The sequence below is a fragment of the Antennarius striatus genome, chromosome 7 (genome assembly GCF_040054535.1).
Source record: "Antennarius striatus isolate MH-2024 chromosome 7, ASM4005453v1, whole genome shotgun sequence".
NCBI lineage: Eukaryota > Metazoa > Chordata > Actinopteri > Lophiiformes > Antennariidae > Antennarius > Antennarius striatus.
In genome coordinates, this window is record NC_090782.1 from 940881 (window position 1) to 955482 (window position 14602).

The window sequence follows — 14602 nt, forward strand, 5'->3', positions numbered from 1 at the left end:
CCATGCAGCGTTTCCAGAGATGTCGCCGTTGTGACAAGCGCACTACCTGTGCTTGTGAGAAATGCAAGGCACCACTACACATTGAGTGCTTCAAGATGTATCAAGGACTGCAGAGTAAAGAGGCACTTTTCTTGAAAACATTATTAATGGCTACCTCTTTTTTTCCCCTTTTTTAAGTTAATATAACCTCTGCTTGAAAGTTGAAAGCTTGAAAATGTTTTATTTGTTGTCTTTTGTTGTTTTTTTTTGTTGTACTAAAGAAAGTTGCACTATTGATGTTGCACTAGTTGATGTTGAAAGTTGCACTAAAGTGTTGAAAAATCTGTATGAGTGTTTTCTTATTTTGTCTTTTGGTGCTTTGGTGTTTTGGTTTAGGAGTGGGGTGGGGGGAGTGTGGGCAGCCGTTTAGGTTCTGTAGGGTGACTTTATTTATTATACACTCTTTATAATTTGAAAGTAATTTGAGATAAAGGTATACTGTAAATGAGAAGGGTATGGAAGTCATAGGTTTGATTTGCATGTTTGATTTGGCAAAAGTTTAATGCCGGATGCCCTTCCTGATGCAACCGTCTGTATTTATCCAGGCTTGGGACAGGCACAATAAGACACTGGCTTATGTCCTCTTGTGGTTTTACCTCCAGGAATCACTGACAGAAGGCATTATTTGACATTCTTCTTCTGCTGCGTGTGCAGGGTTTTTTTCATGGAGAAGAAGGACAAGACCCTATATGCTATCTCTATTAGGAGTGTCTAATCACAATCAAGAACAAGTATCCTCTTCCATTTATCTCATTTGCATTTCAGATTTTGCAGCAAGATATCATCTTTACCAAGCTTCTTACCATCTTTACCATGCGTATGAAGGAAAGGCCGGAAAACCTGGTCCTGGAGGACAGCTGACCTCGTGGCCTTTCGACGTATTCGTTGATCTTGAACTAGGACAATTTCTTTTCGAAGTTAAATAAACAGGACAAAACCAAGTAAAGTTGCAAAAACACAAAGTACTTTATTTACAGAAATTTCTGGGCACAGAGACTAACAGGAAAGAAACTCCAAGCTGTGTGCAAAGAGCCATAATATACATACAATATTTATATCCTTACTAGTAGGTGTTCACATGGGATGATCTAACTCTCATCCTATTAGACGATGCCACCACAAGATTTTCTCCATTTTCCCACATTGTGGCAAATATTTCATGTTCTGGGGAGGCTCACTCTACTATCTCGCAGCTGCAGGATCCACTCAAGGACATGCTGGCAGAACCACATAATTCTTCAGTCAGAGGTCACATTTAAGATGTTGTAAGTTATTGTGTTATCTGCAAGGTAAAGATGGTTTAACAGGCACACTAATTAAAAAGTGGTGATTTACAATAGTGAATTATAAGATGTGATTCAAAGTGTTAAAAATGGTGCAGTTGTAATGCAAATTGTCAAAAGTGCTGTGTTAACATATATGTACAGCATCATTCCCCCTTTTGAACTTGAAAGAGTTCAACCACAAACCTTATTCCAAAATACCAGCAGGGTCGGGGTATCACAATACATCCAACAGTTGATTTAATTATTGTTCCCATCTTACTGATGATATGAGAGGGAGGTCTTGCACCTTTTCCTCTGGGTTGAACTGGTCCAGAACGCTGGTTGAGCAGCTTCCTGGTTGTGGAGAAGGGAGAGCAACTCCCGTTGAGGTCTTTGCAGGCCTAGTGGATGTCAGATGAAACCAGGTGTCCCCCTTTCCTAGCAAACGGACTGCAGTTCCCGTTCGCTCAGTGACTTGGTAGGGACCTGTCCACCTAAGTTCAGACCATTTCCTTTTAAATACCCTCAGCCATACATATTCACACACATTCACGCATTTCGGGGGCACCTCATGCGGACCTGTCAAGTGAGAAAAATTGATGGTTAGTTCTTGGAGGCCTTTTGGGCCTTGGATCGTTGGGTCGGGTTCCAGTGGAGCTGTTGGACCTGGAAAAGGTCTGTTAGTGTGAGTCTCGAGTGGAGTCCAGCCTGTGGAGGAATTCAATGACATTCATTAGGGCTACTGGTAGGGGTTGCAGCCAATTCATTGAGGTGGAGGCCAAAGCCTTGGCCATCTTTTCCTTGATGTTTCTGTTCATTCTCTCAACCTTTCCTTGAGACTGTGGATGGTACACGGAACCAAAAGTGTGTTTCAAACCCAACATGCGTTCAACCTGTTGAAGATGTCTGTTTTTGAAATGAGTTCCACTGTCAGATCGAATTTTCCTCGGAAACCCATGAGTCGGAATATAATGATTCACAAGATGTTTCACAACAGAAGCAGCTGTTTCTGCTTTGCAGGGATAAGCTTCTGGCCACCCTGAAAATGAGTCCACTATCACCAACAGATAGCGGTAACCTGACACCGACTTAATCATGTCAGTGAAATCCATTGAAATCACCTGACCAGGCGCTGTTACGTCATGATCCTGCACCCCTTGAGGTGGTTTGGTCGTTGGCAGACAATTATGTCTGTTGCAAACACTGCAGTCCTGCAGTTCACTTTTAACTATTGTTCTCATGAACGGATGCCACCAGTCACGGAGTCGTCTCAGTGTTTCATCCGTGCCTACATGGCATGGTCCATGGGCTTCTTGAATTAAAATTTTCAATTGTGTTTTGAGGCTTACATTCTTTTCTCCAAATTCCTTCTTTATCTTTCTCACCCCTTTTGGAACTCCACATACTCCTTTCTTCTGGACTTGCTTGTACCTGCCACTCTCGGATCATTGCATTCGTTATGTGACTTTCAAGTTCTGCATTACTCACCGAGAGTTGAAGTGGTGGCTGCATCTGCAGCATCATTTCCTTGTGCCACAAAATCCTTTTTCTTTGAATGTCCGTGACATTTGATTACTGCTACTTCTCGTGGTAGCATTAGCATTTCCTGGAGATACATTACGTCATCCAGGTGCTTGATTGGACTACCGGAAGCTGTCTGGAAGTCATTTCTTTGCCATTCTCTTAGAGCAGTATGTACAACAAGGTGAGCATAAGCTGAATCAGTGAAGATGTTTACAGTTCGTCCAGCAGCATACTTTAACGCTTCTGCAACTGCAACTATTTCAGCTCTCTGTGCTGACTGTGCTTCGTCAAGTCTTTCTGCTTTGAATTCTGTGAAATTGTCATCTTGGTATTGGACAACAGCATAGCCTGATTGCAGGCCGTCAATACCTTTGAAACAACATCCATCTGTGAACAGTGTCAAGTCAGGGTCTGTCAGTGGTTGCTCGTACAAGTCTTCTCTTGGTTTTCTGTCTTTCTGAATTTTCTCTGTACAGTAATGTGGTTCTACTTCAATCAGTCCTACTGCCATGTTGATTCCACTGTGGACAAAGACGATGTGTGGTTGAGTGAGGGCTGCTTCAATTTTCCTTTGTCGTCCACCTGTCATGGTGAAGAGTTGACTTGTGATGTACTGAACGGTGTCATGTCCAGTTCTGATTGTCAATGGATGTTGTAGCACCATATTTGCAGTTTTCTGAACTATTCTAGCAAGGGCTGATGCGAAAGACGAACATGGAATTTGACATTTTTCATAGTTGTCCAATGGAGTTGAAACATACATGCAAACATTCCGTTCTCCACTATCCCCCTTCTGAAAAAGCACAGCAGAAATGCTGGATGCTTTTTCAGCAACATCCAGAAAGAACATCTGGTCATATCTGGGGATAGCGAGCGAGGCTGCAGACGAAAGGCAGCATTTAAGGTGTGAGAAGGCTGCCTCAACAGCAGGGGTCCAGTCCAACGTGGCAGTAAGGTTTCGCATGCCAACAAGGTTGACCATAGCACGAAGAGGTTGTGTGCAGTCAGATAAATCAGGAATGTGATGACAAGAGTAATTGCGAAGACCAAGGAACCCCAGCATCTGTTTGACATTGAGTGGTTTGGGAGAGTGCAGAATGTCTTCTTTATGAGAAGGCGAGAGACCTGTTCCCAGCCGGGAAACACAACAGCCTAAGAAAGAAACTTGAGTCCTGGCTATTTGAAGTTTAGCCTTAGAAACTTTCAGCCCAATCTCATGCAGCCGCAGGAGGAGAGGATGTGTGGCAGTCAGACAGGCTTGTTGCGAGGGAGCAGCCAGAAGGAGGTCATCAACATATTGAACCAAAAGAACACCAGGTGGAAGAGACAATGGACGAAGGAGGTCTCTCAAATAGGCATTGAAAAGTCCAGGTGACAGGACAAAACCTTGAGACAATCGATCTTAAGAGTATCTCTTGTTGTTCCAGGTGAAGGCAAAACAAGGTCCCATTGATGTATGGAGAGGAATGCTGAAGAAAGCATTTGCAAGATCAATTACCGTGCAATAAGTATGAGTAGGAGACAATTGAGACAGTGCAGCATGTGGATTCGGAACCAGAAGAGTGGGAGTGGTGACAGCAGCATTAATAGCTCTCAAATCATGAACCATCTTACATTTTCTTGTGTCCTTTTTCTCAACAGGCAGGATGGGAGTGTTAAAAGAAGAATATGGTATTTCGACAATGACACCAGCTTTTATCAGCCCGTCAAGGGTGTCTGTGATTCCCAATCGACCTCATGACTTTTTTGGGATACTGTGGTATCCAAAGAGGACCTGGGGTCATGTCAAATGTTACAGGGGCAACATTACAAAGGCCCACATCTGTAGGACCTTGGGTCCAAAGTGCGGGAGGAAGTGATGCCAAAAGATCAAAAGCAGCATCACTACCGGTGGTTTCTCTGCCGTGGTGTCTGTACAAAAGTAGGTGCTCAAGAATAGAGGGAATCAAAAATTCCAGAGAGCTGATGCGATATGCATCAAGCGATGGTGAAAACCACAAATCAGAATGAAGAGTCGAGATCCAATCAGAGGTCTCCACGCAGGCTTTGATGAAAGGGCCCAAGTCTTTCTGTGTATGTTTGGGAGAGACAGCCAAAGAGATATTGGGAACGCAAGGAGGGATGGATGGATCAGGAGGATCTGCCATGCAATACCATTCCAGCTGTTCCGGTGTCAAAGAGACAGACCAGGCAACACCCTGGCCACCGACAAAAAGATCATGGACCTTTAGTTCCCAAAGAGAGCCATCTACCTCTCGGAAGGCTTCCTGGAATACAGAGTCATCATGTCTGTCATAGTACAAGGTGCAATGCAACGAGTCAGAAACCATGTCATAGGGGCAGAGGTTACGAACCCAGGGTGACCAAAGCGACCATAACTTCTCAGCATCAGTCCATGGTTTGGAGTCAGTGTCCACCAGTGCCCAGTAGATGTCAGCAGGGGCACACACAATGGCATCAGGCCTAAAAACTGGTAACATTGAGGCAGAGTCAGTAGCAGAGATGCAATGGGTGGTAGTTCCGTCAGGAAATGTAACCCAAAGTCCATCCGCAGAACACCTGACGAGCGGACACAATTTCACCAGCAGATCTCGGCCCAACAACTTAGCTGGACTAGAAGGAGCCAAAATAAATGAATGTGAAAGTCTTTGGTTGTTAACATCAACAACGATTGACAAAGTCATATGCAGGGAAATTTCTTCACCCTTGAAACCAACAAGTGGTATCACGTTGTCAGTTACATAGGCGCCAGGAGGAAGCTGTTGGAGAGTTGAAAAACGAGCTCCGGTATCAACCATAAAGGGAATGGACATTCCTCCTACCGTCATGGTGATCATAGGCTCCTGCATGCCTATGTCTGTGGGTTCAGGGCATCTTCATTGCGGATACTGTCCACCAGGGGGCAGGTACTGTTGGTTGTGCACCTGCTGTCCACGAGGTGGCGGCAGAGAACGTCGAGGGTGGGGACCTCTTGCCTGCCATCTTGATCGTTGCTGGTTGGCAGGTCCGCCACGAGAGGTGTCAAAAATGGTGCATTAACATATATGTATTGCATCACTTACCGCCATGTGTGCATTAGAGAGTGGGATGAGTTGAAGACAATCTTGAACACCCCCAATCGACACTATGTCCATTTGGGGTGTTTTGCCTAATGTACAGCTTAAGTTGTTAAACAGTCTGGGGTCTTTGTTATTGTATTTTACGTTTCATAATGCGCCACACATTTTCAGTGGGGGACAGGTCTGGGATACAGTCTAGTACTCAAACCCTTTTACTACAGAGCCACGCTGTTGTAACACCAGTAGAATGTGGCTTTGCTTTGTCTTGCTGAAATAAGGAGGGGCGTCCATGAAAAAGACGCTGCTTGGATGGAAACATATGTTGCTCCAAAACTTGTATGTACCTTTGAGCATTAATGGTGCCTTCGCAGATGTGTAAGTTGCCCTAGCCTTGGGCATTAATACACCCCCATACCATCACAGATACTGGCACTTGAGCTTTGCGCCTTTAACGGTTCGATTTTTTTTTTTCCTCTTTGGTCTGGAGGACAAGACAATCACATTTTCCAAAAATAATTTAAAGTGTTGACTTGTCAGACCACAGAACACTATTCCATGGTGCATCAGTCCATCTTAGATGAGCTTCCAGCGAAGCCGGTAGCGTTTCTGGGTGTGGTTGATAAGTGGCTTTTGCTCTGCTAGTAGAGTTTTAACTTACAGATGTAGCAACAAACTGTAGTTATTGACAGCGGTTTTCTGAAGTGTTTCTGAGCCCATGTGGTGATATCCTTCACACGGTGATGTCAATTTGTGATGCAGTACCGCCAGATGGATCGAAGGTCATGGGCATTCAATGCTGGTTTTCGGCCATGCCGCTTACATACAATAATTCCTCCATTTTCTCTGAACCTTTTGATGATATTACGGACCATAGATGATCAAATCCTTAAATTCCTTGCAATACCTCCTTAAAAAATATTGTTCTTAAACTTAAACTGTTTGACAATTTCTCAGTCTTTTTTGCCACTTGTGCCAGCTATTTAAAACATGTTGCAGGCATCAAATTCCAAATGAGCTAATATTTGCAAAAAACAGCAACGTTTACCAGTTTAAACATTAAGTATATTGTCTTTGCTGTGTATGCAATTGAATATAAGTTGGAAGGGATTTGCAAATCAATTTATTCTGTTTTTATTCACAATTTACAAAATGTGCAAACTTCACTGGTTTGGGGTTTCGTAAATAAACATCTCCTTCTGGGCGGCGTTCAAGCTGCCCGAATGGGTGGTGTTCAACTTGAACAACAACAGGGTGGAACCTTTAGTGACATCAGGCCTGCAATAAAAATAACAAACATCAGAGTGAAAACAGTAACAGTTGAGAAACTAGGAAGGGAATTATGTGGATTAGCATTAAAATGCATTTAACCTCATATGTCTTCCTTATTTTGTTATTTTTCTTATCCACCCATTTTGATGTTGCATTTACCTCTTCCTGTAAATTATGGAAAAGGTTTTTTCTTAATGAAATGCACAAACCTGGTGATGTGGTACTAGGTGGGATATTCAAAGCCCACCATACCTCTGTCTTCCCAAAGTGGAGTTTTACTTCAAAGCCACAAAGGCACACATGCAAAGGGTAAGTTTTACTGTATATTGCAGTATATGTAAGTTATATTGTGTTATACATCTGTGTGTATACAGTATGATACATGTACATTCATAACTTTTAGTGCTACATTATGCTGATTTTATGTTAGCTTTGACATTGCAGGATTTAGGTTTGCCATGACCATGGCCTTTGCTATTGATGAGATCAACAAGAACACCAGTATGCTTCCGAATGTGACTCTGGGATACAGTTTGTATGACAACTGTGTTACACTGGTTGTTGGATTAAGTACCGTATTATCACTGACAAATGGTCAAGATGAAGAGTTTCTCCTGCAAAACAACTGTTTAGGAAGCCATCCAGTCCTGGGGATTGTGGGTGATTCCTCATCTTCTTCTTCTGTTGCCATTGCTGATATGCTAGGATTATTCAAAATGCCCATAGTAAGTCATCTGGTCTCTATATTATCATATTTGAATATACCATTCTGTATCATTCAAACTAAAAACACAGACTTCACAAATGTGAATATGTGATAAACGAGATGAGCAAATTATATTTCATTGTAGGTGAGTTATTTTTCCACATGTTCCTGTCTGACTGATCGTCAGCGGTTTCCGTCCTTCTTCAGGACTATTCCCAGTGATGCTTTTCAGGTAATACAAATAAAAACTGAGTTCTTCAGTCTTGGACAGTCTAAAGTAGTATGCCAGTCTTGTCAACATTAATCCTGATGATATAAAATCCTGATCATAATACCATGTATTACACTGAATTCCTTTAAGTAATGTATTGTGTATGTAAGAGCTCCCTAAATTGCAGCAATCTGGTTGTTTATCAAATTTTAAAATAAGTGTTTGTGAAATAATCCATTGTCGCCTTCATGTGTACTTAGGTTCGTGCTATGATTAATATTTTAAAGCACTTTGGCTGGACGTGGGTGGGCCTGCTGGTCAGTGATGATGACTATGGAGTCCATGCTGCCCGTTCCTTCCAGTCTGACCTGACTCATTCTGGTGGAGGCTGTCTGGCTTACTTAAAAGTTTTACCCTGGGAAAGTGACCCACCTGAAACCACTAGGATTGTGAATGTGATAAAGACGTCAACAGCTCGTGTGGTTGTGGTGTTTGCACATGACTTCCTTATGATTCAGCTCATGGAAGAGGTTTCGTCTTGTACACTTTTTACAGTTTTTAACTGTTCCACTGAAATAACTGACAGAAGTCAAAGGAATTCTTGCAAGCAAAGAACATTACATTTTTCAAAAGTCTGAAACATGTAAATATATATATTTTATATAATATTATATGCAGGTGGCGAGGCAGAATGTTACAGGTCGACAGTGGATGGCAAGTGAAGCTTGGAGCACAGCAGCCGTGCTGCACACACCCCGTTTCATGCCCTACCTCAGTGGCACACTAGGAATTGCAATTCGTCAAGGAGAAATGCCAGGGCTCAGGGAATTTCTCTTACAAACAAGACCTGACCCAAATGACAGTGTCAACCATGGAAACAGCTTGGTAAGACATGTAATAAATACTTGTACATAAAGTATTAAAAGCATATTAAAAATGTGTAACAATGATGAATTTAAAAAGTAGCATTTTTATTTACATCATTATTAAATTTATAATATATTGCATTTCAGGTGAAAGAATTTTGGGAATACATGTTCCAGTGTAAATTTGATCTGAAAAATGGGGCAGAAAATGGGATGCAACTTTGCACTGGAGAGGAAAACATAGAAGATGTGCAGAACGAGTTTTTGGATGTTTCTAACCTTAGACCTGAATATAACATTTACAAAGCTGTTTATGCTCTGGCACATGCACTCAATGACCTGCTACAATGTGAGCCAGGGAGAGGGCCTTTCAATGGGAACAGCTGTGCTACCTTACAAAAGATGGAGCCATGGCAGGTCAGATCATTTATAATCAATATACAGTAATCCCTCCTTACTCGTGGTTAATGTGTTTCAGGAACCACCCACAAAAACTAAATTCCAAGATATAGAGACAAACTATCTTATTTACGATAATTTAAACATTTCTGAACTCTCCCCATACTGATATTAAACCACCTACTATCCGCATTACCTTTTCCCACACTGATAGAGTTATTGAAGCACTTTTGTGACTCATAGAAGTGTGAATCCTGTATTACTGTTCTTATGTTTTGAAAATTGTTGAATTTGATTTATTATGTTATTGTGTAAATATTTTACAGTGTTATACATCTATATATATACACAGTGTATATAATCTAATATTTAACTTTAATTCATGTTTTACCCTCATATTCATTTGCAGCTTTTGCATTATTTGGAAAAAGTAAACTTCACTACATCATTTGGTGATCAGGTGTCATTTGATGAAAATGGTGATGCTTTACCAATCTATGATGTTGTGAACTGGCTTCCGCTGCCTGATGGAAAAGTTAAAGTTCAGAATGTGGGAGTGGTGAAGAGTTTGGTCTCCAAGAGTGAAAAACTTACAATTGATGAAGACAAAATCTTCTGGAACTTTGAATCAAACAAGGTATTTTTTCTTCATCCATCCATCCATCTTCTTCCACTTATCCGGGGTCGGGTCATGGGGGCAGCAGCTTGAGCAGGGAAGCCCAGACTTCCCTCTCCCTAGCCACTTCGTCCAGCTCCTCCGGGAGAATCCCAAGGCGTTCCCAGGCCAGCTGGGAGACAGAGTCTCTCCAGCGTGTCGGGGTCGTCCCCGGGGGCCTCCTCCCGGTAGGATGTGCCACGAACACCTCACCAGGGAGGCGTCCAGGAGGCATCCTGACCAGATGCCCGAGCCACCTCATCTGGCTCCTCTCGATGCAGAGGAGCAGCGGATCGACTGAGTCCCTCCCGGATTACCAAACTTCTCACCCTATCTCTAAGAGAGAGCCCGGACACCCTGCGGAGGAAACTAATTTCGTCCACTTGTAACCAGGATCTTGTTCTTTCGGTCACGACCCACAGCTCTTGACCATAGGTGAGGATAGGAATGTAGATCGACCGGTAAATCGAGAACTTTGCCTTTCGGCTCAGCTCCTTCTTCACGACGAACCAATACAGAGTCCGCATCACTGCAGACGCTGCACCAACCCGCCTGTTGATCTCCCGCTCCATCATACCCTCACTAGTGAATGAGACCCCGAGATACTTGAACTCCTCCACTTGGGGCAGGATCTCATCCCCAACCTGGAGAGGGCACTCCACCCTTTTCCGACTGAGGACCATAATCTCAGATTTGAAGGTGCTGATTCTCATCCCAACTGCTTCACACTCGGCTGCGAACCGCTCCAGTGAGAGTTGGAGATCACAGCTTGATGAAGCCAACAGCACCACGTCATCCGCAAAAAGCAGAGGCGCAATACTGAGGCCACTAAACAGGACTCCCTCAACGCCTTGGCTGTGCGTAGAAATTCTGTCCATAAAAGTTACGAACAGAATCGGTGACAAAGGGCAGCCTTGGCGGAGTCCAACCCTCACTGGAAACAAATCCGATTTACTGCCGGCAATGCGGACCAAACTCTGACATCGGTCGTACAGGGACCGAACAGCCCTTATCAAGGGTTTCGGTACCCCATACTCCCGAAGCACCTCCCACAAAACCCCCCAAAGAACACGGTCGAACGCCTTCTCCAAGTCCACAAAACACATGTAGACTGGTTGGGCGACCTCCCATGCACCCTCAAGGACCCTGCAGAGGGTGTAGAGCTGGTCCACTGTTCCACGGCCAGGACGAAAACCACACTACTCCTCCTGAATCCGAGATTCGACTTCCCGATGGACCCTCCTCTCCACAACCCCTGAATAGACTTTGCCAGGGAGGCTGAGGAGTGTGATCCCCCTGTAGTTGGAACACACCCTCCGGTTCCCCTTCTTAAAAAGGGGGACCACCACCCCAGTCTGCCAATCCAGAGGCACTGTCCCCGACGTCCACGCAATGTTGCAGAGGTGTGTCAACCAGGACATCCCCACAACATCCAGAACCTTTAGGAACTCCGGGCAGACCTCATCCACCCCCGGGGCCCTGTCACCTCGATAACCTCAACCCCAGAGATAGGAGAGCCCGTCTCAGAGAACCCAGACTCAGCTTCCTCATGGGAAGGCGTATCGCCGGAATTCAGGAAGTCTTCGAAGTACTCTCCCCACCGAGTCACAACATCCCGAGTTGAGGTCAGCAGCGCCCCGTCCCCACTATACACAGTGTTGATACTGCACTGCTTCCCCCTCCACCTCACACACCATCTCGGGCTCTTTCCCTGCCAGAGAGGTGACATTCCACGTCCCAAGAGCTAGCTTCTGGATCGCCAAGGTCCCCGCCTTCGGCTTCACCCAGCTCACAATGCACCCGACTACACGTTGTCCTTTCGGGCTGTGCGCGACCGGGCCCCATGGGGTGCACTCCCGGTCACCAGGCATTCGCCTTCGAGCCCCACCTCCAGGCCTGGCTCCAGAGCGGGTCCCGGTGGCCCGCGTCCAGGCAATGGAAAATGTGGTTCATTGTTTTTGTTCATCATTAGGGGTCTCTGAGCCGTCCTTTGTCTGGTCCCTCACCTAGGATCTGTTTGTCATGGGTGACCCTGCCAGGGGCACAAAGCCCCAGACAGCTTAGCTCCTAGGATCATTGGGACACACAAACCCCTCCACCACGAAAATGTGACGACTCAAGGAGGGGATAAATGTAAAACATGTAACTTTAAAAATTAACTTTAATGTGAAATCCAAGTCTTATTTTTCTGTCCTCAGTCACCCCAGTCAGTTTGCAGCAACAGCTGTTTGCCAGGTGCCCACATGACCATAAAGAAAGGGGAACCTGTGTGCTGTTTTGACTGCATCCCATGTTCAGATGGAACCATCAGCAACAAAACTGGTTGGTGTTTAATTTTTACCGTTTTCTATTTTACAATAAGGATACCATAACCACCAATAACAAGAATGAAACTCTTTATTGTCTCTTTTTTGTCAGATTCATTGATGTGCAGCAGTTGTCCACAGAATTTTTGGTCCAGTTCCCGACGTGACCACTGTGTTCCTAAGAAGAAAGAGTTTCTCTCCTACCATGAGCCTCTTGGTATCTGTTTGACAGCTGGTTCACTGCTGGGCACATTTCTGTGTGCTGTTATATTGGGCATCTTCATCTGTCATCGTTTTACACCAATAGTACGCGCAAATAATTCAGAGCTGAGTTTCCTGCTCTTGGTCTCATTGAAATTATGTTTTCTGTGTTCACTGCTGTTCATCGGGCGTCCCAAGTTATGGACCTGTCAGCTGAGACACGCAGCATTCGGGATAAGCTTTGTGTTATCTGTTTCATGCATTCTGGTAAAAACAATGGTTGTCCTGGCTGTCTTCAAAGCTTCCAAGCCAGAAGGTGGAGCGATACTGAAGTGGTTTAGTACAGTTCAGCAGAGAACAACAGTTATTGTGCTCACTTCCATCCAGGGAGCAATCTGCGCTGTGTGGCTACTGTTTGCCTCACCTGTTCCCCATAAAAACACCAAATACCACAAAGACAAGATAGTTTATGAATGTGTTGTTGGTTCTACAATTGGTTTTTCTCTGTTACTTGGTTACATTGGCTCACTGGCAATACTCAGCTTTCTATTAGCATTTCTTGCAAGAAATCTTCCAGACAGCTTCAATGAGGCAAAGCTTATCACTTTCAGCATGGTGATTTTCTGTGCTGTGTGGGCCGCCTTTGTCCCTGCTTATGTCAACTCTCCAGGCAAATATGCAGATGCAGTGGAGGTATTTGCCATCCTGGCCTCCAGTTTTGGCCTCTTGGTAGCACTCTTTGGACCTAAATGTTACATCATCCTGTTTAGACCAGAGAAGAACACAAAGAAAGGAATCATGGGGAGATGAGCCACCTCTTTACAAGAACAACAGTTGCATTAAAAAGATACGCTGATATCTGGATAAGTGTATTGTCACATAGGAGTTTTCTTCTTGTTACGAAGAAATAAAGAAGCAGACTTTCAAAATAGGAAAATAACTCACCATAGAAACATTAAAAAATAGTTTTTCTGGGAGAGGTGCATTTGGTTTTAATGTTATTGATTCCCATTTCTTGCTTGATGACATTTTTTTCTGTAATTTTCCTGTTTGATTTTGTATGTTATACATATATAATTCCAGTCTGTTTTTTAATAGTTATCTGTCAAATGTAAATATTGAAAGACAATATTGACAGTTAATTGTAATGGAAAATGTCCATCCATCCATCCATCCATACTGATCAGTCTTCAGTCTGTTCAGTATGTCCGACATTTCCCCCTAGACCTCCCCCGGTAGGACATGCGCAGCTTATGATCTCTTCGTAGGACTTTTTTGACTCAAATGTTACATCATCCTGTTTAGGCCAGAGAATAACACGAGGAAATGAATCATGGGTAGATGAACCACCGTTGTATAAGAAAAACACTTGCATTACAGAGTTACAGTAAGAAGATACCGGATATTTGCATAAGTGCATCGTCATATAGTGGCGTTGCCCTTGACATATTCATTACTAAAAAATCAGGAAGCAGATTTTCAAATTTAGAAACAAGTATTTCACTGTAGAAACATTAGAAATGAGTTTTTGGAAGAGGTGTATTTGTTTTTATAGTAAATTATTCCCTTACTTGATCACATTTTTTATGTTTTATGTCATATTATATATATATATATATATATATATATATATATATATATATATATATGACATAATTAGTAGTCATATGGAAAAAAAGAAGGGTATAAGAGCTTCATAGACTTAGCGTGATTTGAATAAAAGTAAATGCCTGATAAAGTTGAAATTTCAATGGAAATGCACTGAGAGGCATCTGCAATCACACCTGGGTACACAGTAAACTAATACCAAGTACAGCTAATGATTTTGGGTAAACACTGGCCTTAAATTAACCACATAGTGAGGCAATGTACACAGGTGTATTTATGACCTGTAAGACAGTACGGTGTGTGTCCTGTGCCAAGTTGCTTCATCTGACACTTTGCCCTGGGAGGAGGAACAGGTCTCCCCAACTGCCCTCTGAAGAATTTCTGCTGCCAGAGTGATGATACCCTACACATCGCCTCTGGCCTAGTAATGAAAATCAGTGGTCAACTGGTGTGCCCTGACACCACACAAGTAACAATGCACCATTCAGATACAC

The 14602-nt window shown here is 43.5% G+C and overlaps 1 protein-coding gene across 1 annotated transcript; it reads left to right on the forward strand.

Annotated features, from left to right (window-relative positions):
• The first annotated feature begins 7355 nt into the window (after positions 1-7355).
• LOC137599140 (extracellular calcium-sensing receptor-like) lies at positions 7356-13310 on the forward strand. Its single transcript, XM_068319865.1, has 9 exons — positions 7356-7465; positions 7587-7881; positions 8008-8094; positions 8334-8603; positions 8752-8958; positions 9087-9356; positions 9748-9975; positions 12192-12315; positions 12412-13310. Exons 1-9 carry the CDS (start codon positions 7356-7358, stop codon positions 13308-13310), a joined length of 2490 nt encoding a protein of 829 aa, XP_068175966.1.
• Positions 13311-14602: the final 1292 nt, after the last annotated feature.

Bases quoted from the DNA above. Each gene is read 5' to 3' on its own strand.
- LOC137599140 (XM_068319865.1), top strand. From the start codon at position 7,356: ATGCACAAACCTGGTGATGTGGTACTAGGTGGGATATTCAAAGCCCAC. The intron at 9,357-9,747 runs GTCAGATCATTT...ATTCATTTGCAG, and splicing joins AAAAGATGGAGCCATGGCAG to CTTTTGCATTATTTGGAAAA. The intron at 9,976-12,191 runs GTATTTTTTCTT...TTCTGTCCTCAG, and splicing joins GGAACTTTGAATCAAACAAG to TCACCCCAGTCAGTTTGCAG.